Genomic DNA, 24,779 nt, shown 5'->3' with positions numbered 1-24,779 from the left:
TTCGAGAGTTGCCAAATTTCCCTTGATAAGTCATGTATTTTTGACGAAATTTATACATATTTTTCCTTGAAATTTTCAGATAGTTTAGATTAAATCACGTATAAAAAGTGTATTAAAATTTTAGAAAAAATATGCCCAATTTTTCCAGTGAATCCGATCTCTATCAAAGGAAATTTGGCAACGTCTGAAGGCTCATATGGCGTTCTTCCTTAGCACGGCAGTACTCGAGTGCGTGCATTATGCTCCGCTCCGGTTTGTTTTCGACTGATTTCCACGCAATTGGACGCAATTGGGCACAGTTGGACGGATCATGGAAACGGGAAACTGGAAGAATGGGAGATGACAGCGTGGTAAGCTCGACTGGCTGACGAGCTTTGACATGCGTTGAGAGATCGGGGGCACACAGGAGCGTGTTCGAACGAGCGCAGGTAACGCACGTTATTGCGTCATTCCGTGCGTTAAGCCTCATCGAGCAACCCGCTGACTTTTTTAGCCTTGCACGTAAAACTCCATCACACTTTTGGAATTCATGATATTCCCTTATTGTCGGAAAGCAAGGTTCAAGTCACCCGGGACTGAGGCAATGTTCATGTTCGGTCTTAAAAAGTTGAAACTTCATTCGATGGCAGCATTCCACGCGGACCCACTATAATCCCAATTCGCTAGGGAACGCTCAAAATTCGATTTTTTGGAAGGTGGACGAACATTTTTTTCGAGTCAAAATTGAAGAAAATCTGAGGGCAAATTCGGATTCAGCGCATCAAAATTGGAGAGAATACGTGTGTTGAATGTATTCATACTGAATGGGAAGCTGTAATGATTATTTTGGATCACCGACAAGTGAAATGGGACCAGAGTGGGACGTGGTTCGGTTCATAATCGTTCCTTACTCTGATTCTTGCCGCAGGGACGCTCTGCGTGATTTACGTTTTCATGAAGTGAGGTTTAAGGATGTCCTTAACGTAGTATTATAAAAAAGACAAGTTTATGGAGCTTGAACAAGATGCTTCAGTTCATCGGAGGAGTAGATCCTTGCAAGATATTACGATGACTTGCCACGGCATAAAGTATAAAAACGACTGAAAAAGTTTGTTTTGTCTTATTTTAAAGTAGGGATCCTAAGTTAAAAATTTTAAAACTTGTAGCGTATTTTCTTTCGTATTTTGTACTGGGGGGGGGGGGGGGGGTGTGTGCAAATGATTGTAATTCCTGCAACGCAAAATTTGTCCTTCCTGTAATGATGTGTAAAGGAGTCCTTAAACCCGCTTTAGTCATAACGTGGGGCATCTTTAACGCTCCTTAAGAAATTATTTTTTAAGGAACGACTAAAAATACGGCCCTAAGTTTCTATAAATGTCATACTTATAACTTTGAAGTATTTTTCACAGAAGTATTTATGGCATTAGAAAAGAGCAATTCGATATTTTTGAAACCTTTACACTTTCAGGAAATGTAATCGAAAATTTAATGGAAGTTTGATGTGCAGGTTGACACCTGACTCAAATATTCCAGGAAAACTACGGAAGCCATACACAAAATCTCTGCAGGACGGATGACAAATCTAACTCGAATTTTCAAAGTACAATAACTATGATTCATTGCTCTTTCTTAAATTTCCATTTCACTTCGTTCCTTGGGGTTTTCCAGAAGACTTTCCTTATAAATCAACGATTACTTATTAGATCTCAAGCGTCTTTGCACCTTAAATTGCATCACAAAATCATTAATTTTTTCACATCTGAAATTCTCTAGATTTTTCTCTGTAAACCCTTGATAAAACCTAACATAAGACATGTCTGATGTTATCATCTTCGAATTTTTACGTTTAATACGGGTGTAATGGAAATACAACAAGGAAAAACGCAACTTGAGAATTCAAATTTAGCCAAATTTCCTCTCAGAGACAATTTATTTTGGAGAAAAATGATGAATATTTTCCTTTCGAATTTTCAGACTATGTGGATCAAAACACGAACAAAATTCTCTGACAAATCAGAAAAAAATATTTACGGATTCCCCGAAAATACATGAGTTTTGACGATGTCCGAAGGCTCATACGACGCTTTTTCTTAACACAGCAGAATACTGCCATGCTAAGGAAAAACGCCGTATGAACATTCGAGAGTAGCCAAATTTTCTCGGATAAAACATGTAATTTTGAGAAAAGTTACGCATATTTTTCCTTGAAATTTTCAGATTTTTTAGATTAAATCGTGAACAAAATCGACCGAAAAATTTGAGGGAAAATATTCGCAATTTTCTAGGTAAATTCGGTTTTTCTTGAAAGAATTATGGCAACGTCTAAAGGTTCATACGGCGTTCTTCCTTAGCACGGCGGAATAGCTTGCGAGCGTGCTACGTATTCGCGGCCGGCGCGGCGCACGCAGTCAACTAGACAAAGGTGGTCACGAAGCTCGTTGACACGGGTTTGACATGGACTTGACACGCGTTACACGGCTCAAAATCGGTTAGCGCCGGACAAAAAAAAAAAAAAAAAAAAAAAAAAAAATGAGGGAAAGGTAAGACAAAGGTGAAATAACGCCGGAGGCCGCCAGGTGGCAGGTATGCCGAACGGACGTCAAATATGAAAACTATGCGAGCTGAGCAAAAACACAAGGAAGGAACTGCGGGCACTAGGATTTGCAACAATAGTGTAGGACGACACGGTGCGCCGGGTCGCCGACTCCATTTGAATAAATGACTTTCGCTACGTTGCGTTGCCGTGCGCCGGAATTTGCGAGAAGTGCACTGCCGTGCTAAACGAAAACGCCGTAAGAACATTCAGGCGTTGCCAAATTTCCTTTGATAAAACACGAATTTCCTGGTAAACTCATAAATGGACTGAGTTAAGCAGAAAGGAACCAACCCACATTTTGGAAAAAATTGAGTTTTGAGTGGTTTTGAACTCAACCACTGCTCTACTATCTATCGCCAAAAATTCAAAGTTTTTGTTGGAGCGAATTTTACAGAAATTGAACTTGAAGTTTATCTTATACATTGAGTCTTATGCAGGAGCCAAACTTTAAACCGCTTTTTCTCGGTTCGATCCCGATGTGGCTTGGTTCCTTTCTGTTTAACTCCGTCCAAATAGTTCGCTTCTAATTTTTCAGATAATTTTGTTCGCAATTTCACCTGCAGTTACCGAAAATTGCAAGGAAAAATATTCATAACGTTCCGCAAAAATAAACAGTTTAGCGAAGGAAATTCGGCAACTCTCGAATGTTCATACGGCGTTCTTCCGTAGCACGGCAGTGCAGCCGTATCATTCGCCACTTTTCGTCCTGTCCCTCACCAAAGAACGTAACTACATTCCAATTTTGCCAAATTTCTCCTCGAGAATAGAATTTTTACCAGGTATACTTTCGGAATTTCCGGCTGAAGATTTCCCTGAGTTTTTCCCTGATCTCACGCGAAAATCAGAAAAATTTCGGACGAAAATTTCACGTGTGTATTTTACGCTTTACAATGTGGAACATTTTCTGGAGGATGCTCTCGGAAAGAAGAGATCCTTATATGTATTCGTTAATAATTCATGAGGAAATTGAATCAAACAGCATATTGGAAAATTTCGAAAATTTTCTGGGGGATGCTGCCGGATCCCGTTTCCGCCCGTTGAAAATTTTTGGATCCACCTACGCATGAATGAATCTCTTATCAAGAACATAGCGAGGCAGCTTCTTGAGCTGTGTTCGAAACTCACCTTTGAGTTTTAGGAGCTATGTGGTGCATCAAGCCCGATTTTTAGGCGCCATTGAAGATTTTTTAGGGGCCAAATTGACTTTTTGCCCATATATTACGTCGCATTTAGTGTAAAGTTAGACGCAAGATCGATGTTTTCGTCACAGAACTAGTATAGTAAGTAGCTATAACTTGGGGAAGACAAAAACACTAAGGATGAAATCCGGAAGAATAGAAAACGCTTTCACTTGTTGTGCTGAAAATTTCGAATAATCGCCTAACATGAAAATTCAGATTTTTAGGGGACAAGTTGAAGGGGCCACGTTGGCGCAGAGTCTTCATTTTTTAGGCGCCATGGCCGATTTTTCGGGGGCATTTGGCGCGTTGGCGCCTGTGAGTTTCGAACACTGTTCTTGAGCGTTGGAAAGGAAAAAACCGAGGGAATTTCCTCGGGAAGAATCGAAAAACCCGGCGGGAAGCGGGAACGAGGAGGTTGTGAACTTGAGGGGAGTGACAGTTAATTGCCAGGTTGAGCTACACCTCAGTAAGCGCTCGTCACACCAAAACAAACAGCGCATCGGCAGACGCGGGCACAAGTTGAGACACGGTCGCTGCTGCCTCGGATAGGGCAAGGCTCTTTTAATAGCCCGCGTTGTTTGCATGGCTGCAGTGACATGCTCTCGTCTCCGATCCGATGAATCATGAGCTCCCGTAAAATTGACCATTAAAATTTTAATGGCCCGGCATTTGTCAAAAAAGATTCATGCCTTCGCCATCGGATTCCTTCCCGTCAAACCGGAAACCGATTCTCGAAACTTGGCGACACTGTCTCTCTTCAATTTAAATGTATGTAGATCGATCGATTCTTCGTGAGGCAGCTTCCCTCGCCTAAAATCGATATTTTTAATGGATTCAAATCGAGGGAAAACAGTGTAGCCAACCTGCAAAATCGCCAACACCAAAAATGAGGAAGCTCTTGGCCAAATGAGGGGAACTAAAGCGACAAGGCCGAAACACTTCATCTAAACGTTGCGAAAGAATATTTAAATGATAGTACAAAGCCTGTTTCGCAAACGCACTCCAGGATCAGCCAAGGAGCCTCCATGCGAGCCCATTTATATGAAAACTAATCATTATTTGGACTAGGTTTGCGATAAAAAAACTAATATTTGAATACATCACATCCCGCAAGTAAGTGTTGGAGTGGGACTTTCGGATCACCCTGTATGAGGCTAAAATTGTTGCGTCAAACCATCATCATGAAATATGTATCGGTAAGCAGGCGGCTCCGCGTGGTGCGACTCATTCTCAGATGCTGACACACTTTCTTCTCTTCGCTGAAATGCAACGATGCGACCAATCGCCGAATCGCAGTTCATTTTCCGGTGAAATAAAACACCTATACCTACATCTTCCTCCCATCGAAATTTTCAGATAGTCCATGCGCGATCGAATTGTATTCGTATAGCGGCTGCCCTTGCACTCTTATGACTTCTCTTTTAGGCCCTAAAAGCTACATGACCCAATCTCTTAAACGGAGCTCTTGCATGTGTCAGGAATTTGCAATGTAAGTACTGATTCCCATGTACAATTTTGCGAGAAGCACGATAAATCCATTGGTTTCCTCTGAAAGCGACCACAAAGCTCAAAAAGAGCTCTCAAAGTTGAGTCCGTAATGGAGTGCATATAATACGCTATCCTGAGAGTGCACCTCTACATCAAGACGAACTCTCTGTACACAGATAGAGAACATACATTGGCAGAGTTGCCGTGTTTTTAGTTTTGGAGTCCCCAAACAAAGAGGCAACCCAGTAAGCGTATTTCTTCCTATTGTTGCAATTGTTGCATGGAGAGTTAAACTTGACATTGAATTCGACGCTCAGGATAGCGTAAGGTGTCCCCCCTATTATGGCCTCAACTTTGAGAGCTTTTTTCGAGCTTCGGCGTTGATTTCAGAGAAAACCGGTGGCACCGTCGTCCTTGTTGCAAAATTTTTCATGGTAATCAGGACTCAAATCGGAAACTCCTGACACATACAAGAGCTCCATTTCCGAGTCGGTATTCTCCCCGTTGGGTACTCTACTTGGAGCCAAGTCGAGCCGGACGGAGAACGTGGAAACGAATCTGACGTCGAAGCGTTGGACGGGAGTTGAGGAGCGGGTGCTAATTGATGACGTCACCGTTTACCTGGCCGCTGGCTCATCGGGGCAGTAGTTACTCGGCTCAGGTGCGCCGACGCCGCGCCGCGGAGAAGCCAAAGCCGAGCAGCTCCGAGTCCGAGTGAATGCCACTTGCCAGCAGCTCCAAGGGGAAAACCTCTGTTGACTCAGCGCACCTCGCTTAAGCTCCGCGGCCGTCGCGTCGGGGGCAACCGGGGGGGGGGGGGGGGGGCTCGGGGGCGGAAGGGCCCGTCATGTTAACCTCTGGAGCCCCGGCTGACTCCGACTCCGGAACATCGTTGCCGGTGCGATGATGCGTTCCGGCTCATGGCGCTGCCGTGTTACGGAAGTAACTCCGGTCTTGGATGAGCCTCGGGACCCCTTGGAGCATGTGCGAACCGTGGTTCATACAGAAATCCACTTACGCCTCTACTTCGTAACGCGGCGGAGCGTGCGAGCATGGCTTAAGAACTTATATTCACTCACCCTCTAAAACTGCGGGTCCATATTTGAAATTGATAGACAAAGCGATAGAGAAAGAAGGCATGCCGAGTACGGAGCGATCCTATTGGTTGAAATGGGTGGTTCCTATAGACTAGGGAAAAAAGGATGGACTGACTATCGGGTCTCTCGTGGGTTGCCGTTAGTTAGTCTATTACCTACGTCCTTTGTCCATTGCAACCACCCGCTTCCACCAATAGGATCCCTCCATGTCCTTTTTGTCTTCTATGTCTATTGTTTCGTCTATCAATTTCAACAATCAGCCTGCTGAAGAACCTACGCAGGGAGAATACGGACCTGTCGGTGGTTTTGAGATTAGGTCATGGAGTTTTTAGGGACCAAAAGGGCAGCCAACCTAGGATTAGGATTTTAAATTTTCCAGGGATTTATCAATACATAATACAATTTTTACGACCTGTCGTTGTAAAGCACGTTTTGGACTTAGTTTTGGCATTTTATCATTTTTTCGAAAAAACGCTCATTTAGGGACATTTTTGGCCATCTTAATAGCTTGATATTGGAATTTGAAGATTGGCAGCGAAATTTTTCGTGCTGAAGGGTTAGCTGCCCTTTTGGGCCCTAAGAACTCCATATTTCGACGTGTCTGTGTGAAACCTCCTCTCCTTTTGAAAATCAAAAGTCGAAGAGAGGGACAATTTTCCTCAATTTGTGAGACTTTTTGAAAATTCAGAGATCCTTGAAATCTTTAAGTTAAACCCTCCATTTTTGACTTAACGTAAACAAACGGCCTGAAAGGAGGCCGTCCCTCTTATTCAAAATAAATTAGGAACATAATCGACAACGTCGCAATTTCGTTGAGAAATTTGTTTCCCGATGGCACCGGGGAAGAGGGACTTGATTGAGGGATCGGAGCTGGTTTTCCCGGCGACTGCGACTTGTTCCGAACCCTGAAAACATTTTTTATCTGCGTTTTACTAGCACCAGAGGACAAGGGCCCGGAATACGATTCTCATTAGATGTCACTATTACTTGATGGCGAGACAAGACAGCCGCGATTGGTCATTTGTAGTTGTCACAACTCTGGACCGTTTAAGCCCTATCGACCGACTCCGGAGGATCTGCTGTGATTAGTCTTCAGTTTCATTTCCTTTCCGTCAGGATGCTCCCTTGAAACTTATTTCCCTTAAAATTCGTATTTTAACAGAGGAAAGGCGACGTCCCTGGTAACGATGACCTTTTAAAACATTTTTCAAATACTCCAAAAGAAACTGATAAAATGTTCGTACTAGGAAACCTTTTTGGGCTATTTTTCAAGTAAAATTTACAAGAAGTGAAGTTTAAGAAAAAAATTGTTGAAAAAAAAACTCTTAATATATCGTTGTAGTTTTTAACATATTTTCGAACATTTTCAGCATTAAAAAACTACAGTTGATATTTAAAGAATTTTTCAACACTTTTTTCCTCAGATTTTATCGTCTGTATATTTTACTTAAAAAAATAGCAAAAAAAGGTTCCTATTGAGAGACTTTTAAAAGTTTTTCAATAGTTGTCTTTTTAGAATTTAAGAGTTTCTTAAAATTTATTTTTAACAGTTGTTACTACTAGGGGTCTGATGGCTCATAGTGCGTTCTTCCTTCGCATGACACAGTACGTCGCGCAACCGCTGTTGCTCTTATTCAGGGGAACGCAACGGATCAGTCCTGATTGGAACGTATTTCTGTCAAACGGAACTATGTAAATTAAGACATGAGCCATGAGACCCATGCGAATATATACATAGTAGGGCTCATGCCATAATGCACATAGTTCCGTTTGGCAGGAATACGTTCATTTGAAGCACGCTCAATTCGCGAGTCCGTGCGTCGCGAAATGTCGTGCTTCGAATTTTAACGAATTACGAGAGGGCATCGAGGCATCATAGACACAGGTCCCAATTTCAGGAAGATATTTGACCAACTGCTGCTTGTATCTTAGATTCGAAGGGGAATCACATATTGAACCGGTTCATGAGCGATCAACATAATTCATTGCGGCCTATCCAAAATTGCTTCTTACCGGAATCAGGTTCTTTTTTCGGGAGCGAGATCGATGGTCGGTAGCGTGATTGAGGGAGACCTGGTCCAATTTTCGACGGCGGGGGCAAACTGTGGTAGCGACCACGTCGAAAATTGGTGATGCCTCATTAAATGGCCGGCGGACTACTCGAATTGCGAGCAACTTCGGAGCAAGCTATCAGCCGAACGTGACTCATGAACGCACACGTGGGAAATTTGGGGTTTTACTTTTTACCAACGAATATCCGTTTATCACAACCACATGCACGCTGGCTTAGGGTTTTTCCCCTGTTCAAAAAAGTTGGGCTTTTGAACTGTTCCCAGCTATATAATGATGATTCAAGAAAGGGCCAATTTAAGATAGGCTTAAGGGTCTTGATTTTTTTAAAAGGTATTTTTAGGTGGGACCATAAAAATATCTAAAAAAAATATTTCCCCGCACAGAAAATGTTAAATGAATTAAAAAAGGATAGTAATGGCAACGACACAAGCACCAGGGTTGCCACAGTCAGGAAATACCGGGAAATGTCAAGGAATTTGAAAAAGTCAGGGAAAACCGGGAAATGTCAGGGAAAATGACGAAAATGTCAGGAAAAATTTGTTAAATCTCTTTTACTTGCGCTCTAAAATGGGTTTGAGGTTTCTAACTACAAATTTTGCCTAAAAACTATTTTCAATTCTGTCTCCTTAATCATTTGCCATAACTTCAATTGTCAGGAAATTTCGCCAAAATATGTCAGGGAATTGTCAGGGAATTTCAATTTCCAAATTCTGTGGCAACCCTAAAGCACAAAACTTCGACAAACCCTAGCACCTGAAAAGTATGTATAGTCTCCTTACTGATTTTCCAGGCCCCCCCTTAAAAATGAATGCCAAAATAAAACACGTTTCTTGGTTTCGACTTACTTCATTTCCTAATGTTGGGGGAAAATATTGGGACTACTGTGCGTGAACCGCGGGCGCGTCTTGACCCAGCCGAAGCTGTCCGAGTCCGAGTCCGGTCGCTACCGGTCATTCATTCCGCGTTCTTGACCGTTTACGCCCACGCCTTCTACATTCTCACAATTATTCTTTCAAAATCAAACATTTTTACTGCGGATACTCAAGAACCGACGTTGGAGGAATGACTCCACATGAACGACCTTTGTCCAAGTATTTGCAACTCGCACTAGAACGGCTCAGCTCATCCACTCGGTATCCACCTGCTCAACTCGCAGAGAATGGACTAGTAGACAAGCTACGGATTCCATTATTCTAATACGTGTTTCTTACCAAAATTTCAAGTAGAACACGCTTCGGGCAACGAAAATTACTGAAATTAATTCCTAACATAATTAGTGTAAAATAAACACGTTAATATCTTAATTATGAGTTAATTTCAGTAATTTTCGTTGCAAGAATCATGTTCTACTTGAAGTTTCATTCAAGAAACTTGTATCAGAATGCTTAATTTCATTCTTTGTCTCCTGGTCCATTATCACTGGTCGTCTGCGGTGGGAGCTTTACTTACTTAACTTCTTTTAGACTACTTTACTTCTTTCTTTCTTTCTTAACGTACTTTAAAAAATAGTGCATTTTCTTCGGAAAATACACTAAAAAAAATAAATGGCTGCATATTTTCTCCCCGGTGAATGTGATGAAGGGCAGATATTTTGATCGGTTTCAGACCTTTTAAGTCAACAAGCTCTCATTAAAGTATATCTGAAAAATTAAAAATTATGAAAGATAGGGTCCGCGTAAAGAAGAAACAAAAACCATCACGTTTACGTAGTGCAGATAGTGACTGAAGGAATAAAAAATAAATACTTACAAAGGCGATGTGGTTTAGGTGAATAAATAAAAACTCGAATCGTACCTGAAACAAACCAATGAAGAAAATCAATTGAGGCGATATGTTAACTAAATAGATTTATTTATTTTATTTTTTTTTAAGGCAGGGGAAGTGAATTGGGGTTTGATATGCGTCTGATGATAACTTAACGTTGCACAAAAACCAAAGCTTGGGGGGAGGGGAGTCGGCATTCCCTTCTCTAAAGTCCAGTCTGAACGAACATAACCTAAGCAATGTCTTAATATACGCGTGAAAAATCCAAGTTTGATGATACGGTTCCGGAGTAACGCACCGCGCTACCATTGCACGTATCCATACATAAACGTCTGTAGATAGACAATAGTCTTCTTACAAGGCATAGACTCATTTTGCATAAATGTGTCTAATTAAGCTGGGATTTATTCTAAACGCCACTTTCCCCTTCCCACCGGATTTTATTATGCCCATCGCAATAGGCAAGCAAACATAGTGTGCCACAAATTTCGGTCAGAAAACGTCTTTATACGAGCCATAAAATCAATTAGCGCCTGATGAGACCTCGTCGCGCAATTTATGGCGAGTTTCACGGAGCAGCTGTAAAATCTCCGCTTGTCCGACGTCCATAAACGGCGCTCCTCTGACGTTACGGCGCATCTGGATTTCCGCATGAGCTGCCTTGATCATATGAATCCATGCTTTCCGGGGCTCACGCGAAAATCGAGGTCCGCACTTACGTCAGGGGAACGATGTAAAGTGGAAACTCCGATTCTCACAGATCTCACGCATCCTTTCGAAACGGCGCGGCGTATGCCAGCCAAGCAGCTCAATGTTGCTAAGAGGGCCTCGATGATTCCTCAATGACGTATCCCAAGAGGGCTCCTTACCCTGAAGGAATGCAAATTTCTCGAAAATCCAGCCATGCAACCTCCTCTGGACATAAATAAATGTGTTTGGGGGGGGGGGGGGTGTTGTGCGGAACATCCGCCATGATTTCCAGTGAGTTCTTGATGTAATGCATTCGTAAGCTGGGGTCGAAAGGAAAATACAGGGGTGTAGAATGTTCACGAACCAACGACCAATCATTGGTCGGGAGTTCGCGGTGATTTTAACGCAGAGTAGAAAAGTTAGATGAGGCGAAACCCGTAATACTGCACCCGTAAAATTGCATATCCACAAAATGAAGGAGAGCGTGAGCTCTTTACGGCTGACTCAGAGACTTTAACGCATGAGTAGAAAAGTTGGATGGGGCAAAACACGATACAACTATTTCGACTTACAAGTAGGTAAAATTGCATATCCACAAAATGAAGAAGAACGTGAACTCTTTGCGGCTTACTCAGAGACTTAAACGCGTGAGTAGAAAAATTGGATGAGAGAAAACACGAGTAACAACTACTTTGACTTTCCAAGAAGATGAACTTGCACATCCACAAAGTAAAGGAGGGCGTAAATTCTTTTCGGCTGACTCAGAGACTTTATGAGGAGGAGGAGGAAAGTGAGGAATATTTCTCTTTGAAATTTTTGCATACTTTAGATCAAACTGAGAAAGAAAATCTCAGGAAAATTGGAAGATACATATCCAAAATCCTCGCTGATCATTAGTACTTTATTGAAGGATGTTAGCGTTCTTCCTTAGCACTAAGTATCACTAAGAAGATGGGATATTTAAGTCCACAATTAAAGGAGGTTAAGCTCAGTTTAGCCAGAAAAAGTTGATGTTTTATTAAAAAATATAAGAGAGAGAATGCGGGAGAAAAAATGGATGAATTAGTTCCATTCTGCCTTTTTGTCAAGGCAATCTTGTTTGCGGTCGCCCGCCACTTAACTCGCTGTTACTGCTAGATATTTCCCCACTTCTTGAGGCTCGCGCGTTGGGTGACGCTTCTCCAAATGATTCAATTATTTCTTCATCAAGGGATCGGTAAAGAAATCAGAAACCTGTAGGATTGCTGGCCTAATTTTTTGAAAAGGGAAGAGGTTTCCGGTGTCACAGTTCGTCGTCTCGGGCACGAAAGAACGTAACTACATTTCGATGTTGCCGAATTCCTCCTCGCAAATTGCATTTTTACATGGAGAATCTTGGGTATTTCTAACTGAACATTTTCCAGATTTTCCCTCTGGACTCGTGCAAAAATCAGACACATTTTGGACGAAAATTTACAATTGGTACATTTTTGTGAACAATTAAAGTATTTGAGTCTTATTTTGCAACCTTAAATAGAGTTACGTTCCTTCGTCCAGGAATGGCGAGTTGTGCCTCCTGCCTTCGGAGGGGGGGGGGGGGGGGGGCTCTCGTCTCTGGTTGGAAAAAGGGTTGCTTGTTCTAGTGACAGAATCGCGTATAGATGCACTGGAAAAAAAAACACATTGGATCTCGAGTCCAGACTCTTAAAAACATCGACAAGAAAAAGTACTCTTGATTCGATCAGAATCTAGCTTAAATCAAGAACCAAGCCTCTCAATTTAAGCGGATTTCGTTTTGATTCAAGCAAGAATCCGATTGAATCAGGAGTATTTTTTCTTGTCAACGTTTTCAAGAGTCTGGACTGTAGATCCAATGTGTTTTTTTTTTTTTTTTTTCCAGTGTGGTTAAAAATGGTTAGGATGGAGGAGGGGTGAGGCATGGGCCAAGTCGGGTAGAGATCCGAAGCGACGAGCGAGCGGTGGTGAATGACTGGAGCGACGAAGCTGGAAGCTTGCGCGAGTCGAAGCGACTTGTGTGAGTGGCGAGCGGGGAGTTGGCGTGGAACCAGTTCTGGTCTTCTGGTGCGGGGCCGTGTGCCCGTGTGCGAGCCAGCGTCGAGCAACGTCGCGCCCGTCGCAACGCGTCGCCTGCCCCTGCGCTCCGCTTGCGCTTGCTCCTGTCTGCCGCACGCCGCGCCGCACCGCGCCGCGCCGCCTCCGATCATTCCGCAGATCGTCGCACCTCCCTTACCGATACGCCAAGAATATGGACATGCCAGAATATGGAGCTCTTGGCCCCAAAACATGGTGTCTAGAAGTTTTGACCAGGTTCACTCCCTGATTTTCTCTCATTTTCCTTGATTTTAAAAAGCTCATTCCCTGATGAGAGACCCAAGTTTCTCCCACTTCCCTGGGATTTTCTGGGGGAAAAGAATTTAATTCTCCAGAGTTCCATGTATGAATATCGATTTTAATTCATCTTTCAGCCCTTTCTTTGGCGCACATTCAAAATTTTAATTCCGATAGCGTTCCTGATGTTTATATCATCTGGTCAATTAAAGCTTCTCCATTCTATAGACGATATGAAGCTTCTCCATTCTTTTGATGATTTGAAGCTTCAAATATGTAATTCAAGAAGTCAATAATAGCGCTCGGTCAGATTAGACTGCCAAACTTGAAGACGAAATGATCCCTAAGTGGTAGAGATTCCCGGTTTCTGGAACAGATTCCCGATTTTCCCTGTAAATTTTCATTCCCTGATGAATCCTGGGTTTCCCCGTTCTAGACACCATGACCCAAAAGGGCAGCCAACTGTCTACCACGTAAACCACTAGAAAAATGCCACTGCCAATATTCAGATTCCGATAACAAACAAGATGGCCAAGAATGTTCATGGATGAGCTTCCTTCCGCAGTAATGAGTACATTTATGCAAAAACTAAGTCAAATACGTGTTTTACAAACGAAGGATTGTAATAATTGTAATAAGGAATCACTCTGGATAATTGGAGTTTATGGGTTGGCTGCCCTTTTGGGTCCTAAAAGCTCTGTAACCACAGTTTAAAATACTGACATGTCCGCACTCTCCCCTTCTCTTGCTTGTTCGGAGACTTAAACGCGCGAGATAGAAATTCAGAGACTTAAGCGTGCGGACAGAAATTCAGATACTTAAACGCGCGGATAGGAATTCAAAGACTTAAACGCGTGGATAGAAATTCAGAGACTTAAACGCGCGGGTAGAAATTCAGAGACTTAAGCGTGCGGACAGAAATTCAGATACTTAAACGCGCGAATAGAAATCCGGAGACTTAAACGCGTGGATAGAAATTCAGAGACTTAAGAAGGACAAATTTTGCAAATCTATAGAGCCGATTCAACACGAACAGTTTGGAAATGGATTCTAACAAGGGATTTCGATTATTTACCATCGCAAAAAGTACTTGACAAATAACAGAGAAAATATTCTGAGACGTTTTGATACTGACAAACCTTAAGGTATAGGAGCTTTCCTTAAAAGTTACGAAATTCGCAATATTTTCTTTTGTACTTAAAAAATATCATCAAAATCCGTGGTGAGGATCTATTGCCAAAAATACACAGATGGAATATACTCTAGCTTTTCAAAAATAGTTGCTCTGATGCTATACATTCAAGGTATCCTTTAAGCTCCCTCATTCACAGTGTAAACCAAGTGGGGCCTTCTGAAGAAAGAATCTACTTGAGGATCGACTATGAATTCGACCACACAATGTTTGGCACACGAATTTCCAAGATAGACCTCTAATTATTACCTCGGTAAACGGTGGAAAATTTTACTTTCGGGACTCCAACATTCAACCGTTGGCTCAAGTACTATATGTAGACGGTTAACAACGTGTTGAGCATATTATTCAGCAAACTAACCGAAATTTGATAATTTCTTTTGGCTCATTACGTCACCCGAAACTCATCATCCACTTAATAGGTAATAACTGTGGCTGCCTTATGGTTATCCATTGGAAGTATTGAATCCCCGAAATTGAAAGTTCCCCCTGTCTTCAAGAGGTCAGTGGAGGGTCTCTCTTTCACTGAAACAAAATATCGGTGTAGTTACTGAGGAAAAGGGTAACAAACGAAGAATTCAGGGTCTATCTGATCCCAGTTTTTCTTGGTAAAATTACCATTATGAAATTGGTAATTTTACCGAGAAATCTCGGTAAAATTATTGACTTTCTCGGTAATTTACTGGACCCGGTAAAAACACATATTTTTATCGACTGTGGTAGAATTACCGAGATACAATGGCAAAGTTACGGGAATTTATTACTAATAAAGTGGTATTCTTACCTGGAAAAAACAGTAAAAATACCGGTTTTAGGTAAGCTTACCAGTCTGTCTTGGTAAAATTACCAATAATTGGTAAAAAAGTGAGATGGTAAAGGTACCAACGGACCTTCGTAAAAACGCCGAGAATTTTTTTCAGTGTTGTCTCAGGCAAATTCATGAGTATGTAAAGGAACTGCTACAGACAACTCGGTCATAAAAGCCGGTCCCGTTTCCCTAAACGCTGCCCATCTGGTGGACTCACTGTGCGTCGGGAGGTCTGGAGATCCTTGCTCGGTCTTCCCTCGGTCCGTCTGCGCCTGCGCCGGGCACGGCGAAGAACAGAGCGCGGCGCGGCGCGCGCGGCGCAGGCGCAGCGCGGAGTCGAAGCAAGAGCCACAGAGGTGAGTGCCCGATTCCTCGAGTCCTCCGCCAACGACCAGCGTTGCCCGACTTCCGATCCAAACTCCAGTTTCCGATTGCCCTTTCTACAGTATCAACCAACAGATTCTTATCAAGAGAAGCGTTCTTCAAAAACCAACGGGTTTCTAAAATATTCTGGCAGAAATCCTTTCGAATGGATCACGTTAATGGAGAATTTGCACGCAATATTGTATTGCTTCATCTGCAAGTGCCTAAAGAGCTGATTTCACGGTATTTTTCGTAATTTTTTTCGACTATGGTAAATAGTATAAAAATAGATTTAAAAGTGAGAAAATGCGCCGCCTTGTGACGTCATCTGGCGGCATTTTCCATTTAAATGCATGTATTTTAGCAGATTAGATAATTTTGTCATATTTCCAATAATTGTTCAATTTATGAACCAAGGTATTCTCGTGTTCAACTTAGTTGGTAGCGTCCATTTAAACACGGAACACATCAAATTTCAGACACCTGCAAATTCTCCATTGTCAATAATGGATCAGTTGCGCTGGGCATAGAATCGTGTTTTGATGCTTGGTTCTTGTAGATCTGCTGAAAATAATAAAATCCGTCTTAGCAGCAACTCTTCATGTTCAATATTAACCGAGATATCGCGCTTTGAAAAATACGGTTTAAAATGTCATCCACCGCGGTAGACCCTTGGTTTCTTCCAGCTTGCTTTCTTCAAGGGAGAAACACATTTGCACTGGTTACTCAACACTCGGATGGTGGCAAGGTGGAAGAAACCAAGGGTGTCTCCACCGCGGTGGATGACGTCATAAACCACATTTTTCAACTTGCGATATCTCGGTTAGTATTGCACGTAGAGAGTTGCTGTTTGGACGGATCTTAATATTCTTAGCTGATCCATTACAGTCGAGCATCAAAAGGCGATTCTATGACCAGCGCAACTGACCCAATCCCAGCTGAACAACGCAGGCGCTATCACGACTGATTTCGTTTTTACAACGCACTTTCCCCTCATAAAGAGATGAGTGCTAATGGCAAATATATCTATAGTCTCGGAGATGTATGACTCCCCGGCAAACTCGCAACACTGAGGCCATTCAACAAAGCCCCCGACCGCAATGGATTCGCGTCGTTGTCGTCTTGGACGACGCAAACTCCACCAGAAGAGGGCAACACTAACTTACTGCCGTCCTAAGGAAGAACGCCGTATGAACCTTTAGGCGTTACCAAATTTCCTTTAATAAAACATGAATTTCCTGATAAGCTTCGGGATATTTTCCTTCCAATTTTTCAGATAATTTCGTCCGCAATTTCACCTAAAGATTCTGAAAATTGAAAGGAAAAATATTCATAACTTTCCTCAAAAATAAAAATTTTATCGAAGGAAATTTGGCAACTCTCGAATGTTCATACGGCGTTCTTCCTTAGCACGGCAGTACACTCATCCCACACGACACAAAGCCCGCCGCGTTTGTTTTTGTTCGGACGTGATGTCATCCTTTTAAGACAACAACGACTCTCTTTTGACACACGCATGCGCAGCGCAGCGCATACGTGAGAGCAGCCTAAAAAGCCTCACAAGCTTCGATCCTCCGAGCGCAGAGATCTTATAAAGAGCTTCGACAAATGCCAGAGGCAGGGACACTGCAACAGTAGAGACTGGTTTAACGGCTACGTCATTCGATGGATCGCGATTAAATAATAGGCTCGAAGTAGGAAAAGTGAAGAGGGGTCCAAAAAAAAACCAAAGATGACAAAAACTTGCGAATTTTTTGCCGGCACTCCGACCATCTTGTGGATTGATACTACCGAACGAATTTCGGATTTTGCAAAGAGGGGATGCCATTCAAATTTGGGAAAACCGGCTTTTTTGCACAGTGCATAAAAACTCAAATGTTGTGACGGCAAAACAGATTCTTAGAGAGAAAAAAACTCGTGATAGAATTTAGAGAAGCAAAATCACTTATGAATGTTCTGAAAAAAAAGAAGAAAAAAATAGCATTCTCCATCATCGATACGTTTTTCGTTGCCAGTATGCACATTCTGCATGATGTGGGACTGAGATGATCACTATGGAAAACTGAGGATTAGTAACACAGAATCAGTCTAAACATAGCATAAACCTCTCGATGAAGTTACGTGTAGCTTAATTCGGTAGAAAAAGGAACGGCATCGCCCTTTGCTCCGCGAACGTATTAAACACCATCAATTTTCCTCTCAAGGCCAGTAGTTAGCCCATCCAGCTACCGACCCCCGTTCGGCAGCGGCCTGCCGAATTACCCGCCCGAAAAAATAAGAAAAAAAAAGAAAAAGAGCATCGCCCGATCTACCAGGAGCAATCGAGCGTGTAGAGTAAGTCCAGCAGCGAATATCAGGATAGTGAAGAGGCAACTTACAAAGAGAACTATAGGTGTCTCCGATTTTATTGAGCCACGCAGCGTGTATCAGTGACAAGAATCGACGATCGACCGCTTTCGAACGGGTTTACGGTCTTCTCCTCTCATCGTTTTTTCCTCCAGTTCTGTTTTTACGAGCCCGATCCAAGTCGATTTCGGCAGGAAAGCCTCAGGGCCGAGCCATTACCGAATCGTCGGGTCGTTAGCCACGCACTGTGTCCAAAAGTTGTCCACGACGTGCCAATCTCTGCTCGAATTATTTGTTTGCTGGAAATCATTTGAACTCAAATCCAGCAAATCTAGGTATAAGAGTAGGTGCAAATTTAAGCGTTCTGCCAATAGAAAATTTGCAAGCAAATTTTTTATTGCTTCCCTATTCCCTGTTTTCAGGGAGCAGTGTTTCTTTCCCACCCTGTGTCATTCAAAGTGTAAATAACGCGCAATGCCTGGGTTGGAGCGTCGATATTTAGGGTGCCATACAAATCTCTCGTTCAGCCCTTCAAATTTGTCTATTTTCTCTGCTCTCCCACAGCTCAGCTCTCCCACAAATCCTTAAAACGAACTCTAGTTCTAACACGGGTCAACAAAATCTCAGCATTTTCCCACAGTGCGACCAATTCATCCTGAAAGCTACAAACGAAATAAAACAAATCCAGGCGATCCGGATACTGTGACCCGCGTCGCGTATGAGGAGTGTAGAATAACGGTGGCACACTTTTGTGTCTCCAAACTTGATGACGTCACCTGAGCTGATGCGAGACTGCACCGAGCAGGATTCGCTCAAAAATGCGGATCGGAAACCGGGCTCAGAGGAGGGGACTCGTGGTATTCGCGGTTTTAGGATGAAGGGACTCGTATATGATGGAATCACTACGAAATTGAGCACCATAATATTTGTACACTCAACATGTTTCCACATTAAAATTTCACGTTGACTACGATGGACATATTGAATTTAACTCATACGTTGGAAAATAGTGTTTTTTGTGTTCGTCAATTTACACTTCTCACGTACTAAAAAAGTCCCAGTCTCTACTCACGTCACCTAGAACACTAAAATAATTTCGGTATACTTTTCGATTAAAGAATTTTTCTTTTTGCTGGTTTTTTACATTAAAGGGGCTATGTATCAGAGAAGGAAGGAAGTGTGTGTGGAAACCATGATCCAGTTATTTAAATGGCTGATTTTACCGAAGGTTCTTGTAGTTTTTTCATGACCCGAGAGTTTGAATTTATTATTGTACAACGTGAACTACTCATTTGAACGTTAATTTTTCACTCATAAAACAATTTTGGAACGATGGTCTTTCTGCATGAAACCTTAATGAGGATACATGTCGTTTAATCTCCTAATTCTCACCTATCTTGTCTCCTGGTCCATTCCGTTATATTTTCATTGCATTACTTTAAGCGTTAATGAGAGGAGGAGGCCCGGTCCTAATAGTAGGGAGCTGAAAGGGCTATTATTTTTATCATTACTTTCAGCGTTGACCTCTTGGTAGAGTAAATTACCAATTGTTGCGACGATAGTATGGGGAGACGAATCACTTAACACCCGTTAAGCGATTTGCTTGATTCGTTTTAATGGGTATAGTTCGATTATGTTGAGAAAAAAGAGTAAAATGCATTGCAACAAAATTGCGATAACAGATTCTTCCGGTGGATCGCGCGCCGAGTCATTCCCTGAATCAGACCTCAGCCTTGACCTACATCAATCACAAACTGCCCCTCTTCAAAGCTAAGCATCCCACACGAGTGTCAGACTTCTCTCTATTTGTCACAATTTTCATTCATGCAAAATACGAAGGCATATGAAATGATGCTAGAGAAGTTACAGCTTCCAAAAATCTCTTCCTATTTCCGATTGGCGTTTCCAAAAATCCAGACCCAAGCTTGTACAAAACTCTGAGAACCCCTGAGTCGGGCAAAACTAATGGCATCTGGTTTCTCGTGAATCACCGATAGAAATGCTGATCTCAAGACTTTGCACAGGCTCCGTTGAGGTTCTTAATTTTCAGGAGCCCCACGTTGTAAAACTAATGAATTCATTCCCTTTCATCATACTTCAAGCTTCTTGATTTTCAGGAGCCCCACACTGGAGGTAAATTGAATAAATTCATTCCTCTTCATCATAATTGAAGCATCGTAATTTTCAGGTGCCCCACATTGTAGGTAAAACGAATGAATGCACCCCCTTTTGCCATACTTCAAGCATCTTGATTTTCAGGAGCCCCACATCGTAAAAACGAATGGATTCATTCTCCTTCATCATACTTAAAGCATCTTAATTTTCAAGAGCCCCACACACACTGGAAAAAAAAGTAGCTTGGATTTCGAGTCCAGACTCTTGAAAACAATGACAAGAAAAAATACGCTTGATTCAATCGGATTTTTGCTTAAATCGAGAACCAAGCCTCTCAATTTAAGCGGATTTCCTTTCGATTCAAGCAAAAACCCGATTGAATCAATAGTATTTTTTCTTGTCATTGTTTTCAAGAGTCTGGACTCTAAATCCAAGCGAATTTTTTATCCAGTGCATCGTAAAACGAATAAATGCATTCCCTTTCACCATACTTGAAGCATCTTAATTTTCAGGAGCCCCACATCGTAAACCGAGTGCATTCATATTTTTTTCATCGTACATTAAAAAAAAGAGGGGGAAAAAATTAGGTGGGTAAATGTGTGGCAACGGTGATGTGAGAGCAGCTGCAGGAATAGAACAATCAAACCCTGAGTGCATCAAGGCCTCGGAATGGAGGTGTTGTAACTTGCGCGAACACTGCAGGACACGGGGCACACAAGCTTACGATGCAAATGACAGTGCAGTTTGCAGTTCGCTCGGCCTTTTCGAGGAGTAACAGGCTAGCAGCTCGAAGGTTTGCTCCACGCTCCTCCCCCTTTGGACCTTCTCAGGCCCTTCTCTAGTTCTCTCCGTCTATGACACCGTTTAACAAGAATGCTGAGGTTACGAGTCCTTGCACTGAGCACATAACACTGCCATGATAGCGAAGAGAGCAGTAAGTGCATTTCTGTATGAACCATGATGAGCACATGCTTTTATGTGTCTCGGGGTTCATCCCAGCATGCACTTACTGCTCTCTTCGCTATCATGGCAGAACAGGCCTCGTGCTACAAGAGCTTTACATTGCGAGTACTTAAATAGTGATATTACTATGTTGGGATAATCCAGTAGCTCCCAACGACGAAACTCAGTCCAGAAAGAAGGGCCTTCTTCGTTGATCACGATATGAGAGGATTCACTGGTAAAAAAAAACCTCTTGGACCAATGTCGCATTTCATTGACTTAAGAGTGCAGTTTCTTGTCGCCGGATTTAAGAGTCTTGAACTGTTGTTTCAAGCGGATTTGCATTGATTCAAGCGGATTTTGCATTGAAACAAGAGTCCAGACTCTTAAATCTGGCGACAAGAAACTGCACTTTTGAACCAAGAGGTTTTTTTTACCAGTGTTCGAATGAAAAAAAGTTTATGGAGCTACGGTTCTTTCTTCTCGTTTTTTTCTTCGGTAGCTCAAATGGACGTATTTCTGCCAGACGGAACTGTGTGCATTTTGACGTGTCCCGATGATACGATGAAAATTTCAACGCTAAATCATTTATTGCAAAAACTCCCAAAGGATCCTACGTGCTTGAGGTTATGACGAAGATAGCAATTGGCCATTTCCTCTACCCGCCCGCCTATCAAACGACCGCTCCATGCGTGTCACGCTTTTTCGTAGGCCACCACCAATCTACAGTTTCTATATCGTTGGTGGTTTCAGGTTACAATAGAGTTGATGCATTTGGTGATGAGTTTAGCCATTTTCTAATGTTGTATGTAATTTGTGTGTTGAAGGCAAGATGTCGGTGCTAGCGCTAGTGAGTTCGGTGGCCGGGTTCATCAAGGTCCGATACTTGATGGACAAAGCGGTCATCGACAACATGGTCTTCCGAGCACATTACCGAATTACCACTGCCATCCTCTTTCTCTGCTGCGTCCTCGTCACCGCCAACAACCTAATCGGTAAGCTTCACATTTCACTCTCTCATTAGCTCAATTGGACGTATTTCTGCTACGGAATTATGTGCATTACGACGTGAGCCCTGTTATGCATATATTCTTAGGGGTCTCAGGGCTCATGTCTGAAAGAACATAGTTCCGTTCCGCAGAAATACGTCCAATTAAAACGAAGGGGCACCGAAGATGAAAACGCCAGCAGTTTACCGAGCACATGTCTAATGTAAGAACGAGCACAAAATATTTTAAGGTCTCCGCACTTGCTACGAGGCAGTACGAACCGGTAAAGCAAAATGTACTCGAGGGGATCAACAGCAACACCACTGCCAGCCGATTATTGAAACAATTTTTAATATTTATGTATAACACTTACTTTGAAAGGTATACATACAAAGCTTTGCCTCCGCAGAACATTGAAAAAATAAAAAAAAAAAGCTGTCGGTTTCGTAAATTTTAAGATAGGTATACCTACCTTAAAATTTGTCAAAACCATAGAAAGTTTTTCCATTTATTTTTTTACTTTTTTCGGTGGCAAATGATTGTAATTCTTTCCAAGGTATTCTGAAGTTTGGCAGTTGTGTTTTACTCGAGACCTCTTAAATTGGTCCTTTTGATTGGATCATGTTTTGGATCTTCTTGATCCTCTTTTTATCACACTGGAAACCTCCTTGGGCTTCCTAAGGAAAGGAACTGTTAAAGGAATAACCATGAATAAAGGCACCGAAACTTGATCCAGGATCAGTGGCCTGACGTGCTTTGCGATGTATAAATTGATCTGTCATTTAAACCTATGGAAAAGTATCGATAAACAGGGTATACCTTAATAATCGATTCTTTACCACAGTTTCAAATGGGGAACTATCGATGATCGATCATTCGCGCTTTGCCACTGTCCAGGATCCAGCGGACCTTCGGTTGAGGGCACAATTAATTTTTGCGCAGGGCGCTCAGTTGACGAATTTGAGCCCTCGTTGAGTTTGATGCTGGATACGTCGGCCCACTAAATGGCTATGTATCGTCGTCCCTCTGACGTAAGGGCGTATCTCGACTCTTACGTGAGCCCTCTTTTACATTATACATACATGCTTTCTGAAGCTCATGCGGAAATCGAAATATGCCCTACTCTGCCGTGCTAAGGAAGAACGCCGTATGAACATTCGAGAGTTTTATCTTTGAGAACAATTATGAATATTTTTCCTTGAAATTTTCAGACACTTCAGATCAAATTACAAACAAAATTATCTGAGAAATTGGAAGGAAAATAATCACAAATTTTCCTGAAAATTAGTGATTTGTTGAGGGAAATTTGGCAACGTCGTATGAACATTCGAGACTTGCCAAATTTCCCTTGATAAATCATGTATTTTTGACAACATTCATGCGTATTTTCCCTTGAAATTTTCAGATATTTGAGATTCAATTGCGTACAAAATTGTCTGAAAATTTTGGAAAATAATATTCACAATTTTCCCAGTAAGTTCGGTTTTTATCGGAGGAAACTTGGCAACGTCTGAAGGCTCATACGGCGTTTTTCGTTAGCACGGCAGCTTAGCCCTAACGTCAGAGTAGTGACGGTAAGGCCAGTGGCGTGGCGTGAATTGCGATGTATCGATTGTCATGCCATTTAAACCTATGGTAAAGAATCGATTATTAAGGTGTTCGCTGCGAACACCCTGTTTATCGATCTTTTCCCATAGGTTTAAATGGCATAACAATCGATATATCGCATTTCACGCCACGCCACTGGGTAAGGCCGCTCTGTATGTGCGTTCCTTCGCGATCTCGCTCAACATCTGGCCTGTTCAACCGTGGTGGCTCCGTGGCTCGCGAATCATGCGACGCAGATTTCACCCTATCGAATGTGACATACTTTTATTCCGCGGGAGTTCCCAAAACGGGATCAAAATGGCGCTTGCTTTTCTTTTTCTCTCCATCTCTCTGCCTCATTTTTATCGCCGTCGAGGACTCATTGCGTGTTTCGACTTTTTTTTCGCGTGACCGTGCGTTCGCTCCGGTTGTGACACTTTTTAACATCCCAGCAGACCCAAAAACGAATTTTGTTCGAGAGATCCCGAACCTAGTCGCTGTTCACGGTGCAAAAGTCACCTCCGAGAATCAATTCAAATCGTCATCGCTTTAACTGAAAAAAGCTTTGGTCAATCTTCACTGGAAAAAAAACACACACACATTGGATCTAGAGTCGAGACTCTTGAAAACATTGACAAGAAAAAATACTCTTGATTCAATCGGATTTTTGCTTGAATCAAAACGAAATCCGCTTAAATAAAGAGGCTTGGTTCTTGATTGAAGCTAGATTCTGATTGAATCAAGAGTACTTTTTCTTGTCGATGTTGATAAGAGTCTGGACTGTAGATCCAATGTGTTTTTTCTCCAGTGTTGCTCACGATGTTTTCGAGAGACCCTGCACAAAATTGGAGTCGATTTTTATCCGAAAATTAAATCGATTTCGCGAAATCGATTTATTTGAGAAAATCTTCATCCCTGCCCGCTCTAAAATATTTTGTCCTTACGAGGAACGCGCTCTCGTTGGCTCAGGGGCGTTTGATGCGATTCCGTTTCGTCTACAAATTCGGCAATCATGCGCAGATGCCCCCTGTGTTGCAAGTCCAGCAGGACTCGACCTTTTTCACAGGGATTCCTGCAGAAATTTAGGGGTCCCCACTGCGGATCGGCGCCGCCAGATGTCACCGGCGACGGCGACACCAGGTGCAGACGCATTCGCACAGACGACGCTAACCTTACTGCGGATATTAGGTCACCCATATCAACAGTTTCCTATTCGCCAGATTCAGCAGTTTCTTCGTGCT

General features: G+C 42.4%; 2 protein-coding genes across 4 annotated transcripts in view; one reads left to right on the top strand and one right to left on the bottom strand.

Moving 5' to 3' along the window:
* The window catches only part of spg (dedicator of cytokinesis spg), a 150,233-nt gene that overhangs the window by 72,408 nt on the left and 53,046 nt on the right, over nt 1-24,779 (bottom strand). The window lies entirely within an intron of this gene.
* Inx3 (innexin 3) overlaps nt 1-24,779 on the top strand; it is a 57,155-nt gene that overhangs the window by 2,544 nt on the left and 29,832 nt on the right. The window contains exon 2 of the mRNA XM_019044185.2: nt 21,790-21,957. Coding sequence (XP_018899730.2) covers nt 21,795-21,957 — 163 coding nt within the window. The 5' untranslated portion in view covers nt 21,790-21,794. The remainder of the gene's footprint in view (nt 1-21,789; nt 21,958-24,779) is intronic.

The sequence above is a fragment of the Bemisia tabaci genome, chromosome 1 (genome assembly GCF_918797505.1).
Source record: "Bemisia tabaci chromosome 1, PGI_BMITA_v3".
In the NCBI taxonomy this organism is placed as follows: domain Eukaryota; kingdom Metazoa; phylum Arthropoda; class Insecta; order Hemiptera; family Aleyrodidae; genus Bemisia; species Bemisia tabaci.
The sequence above is the reverse complement of the archived record's forward strand: the minus strand, read 5'-3'. Positions and strand labels throughout refer to the sequence as shown.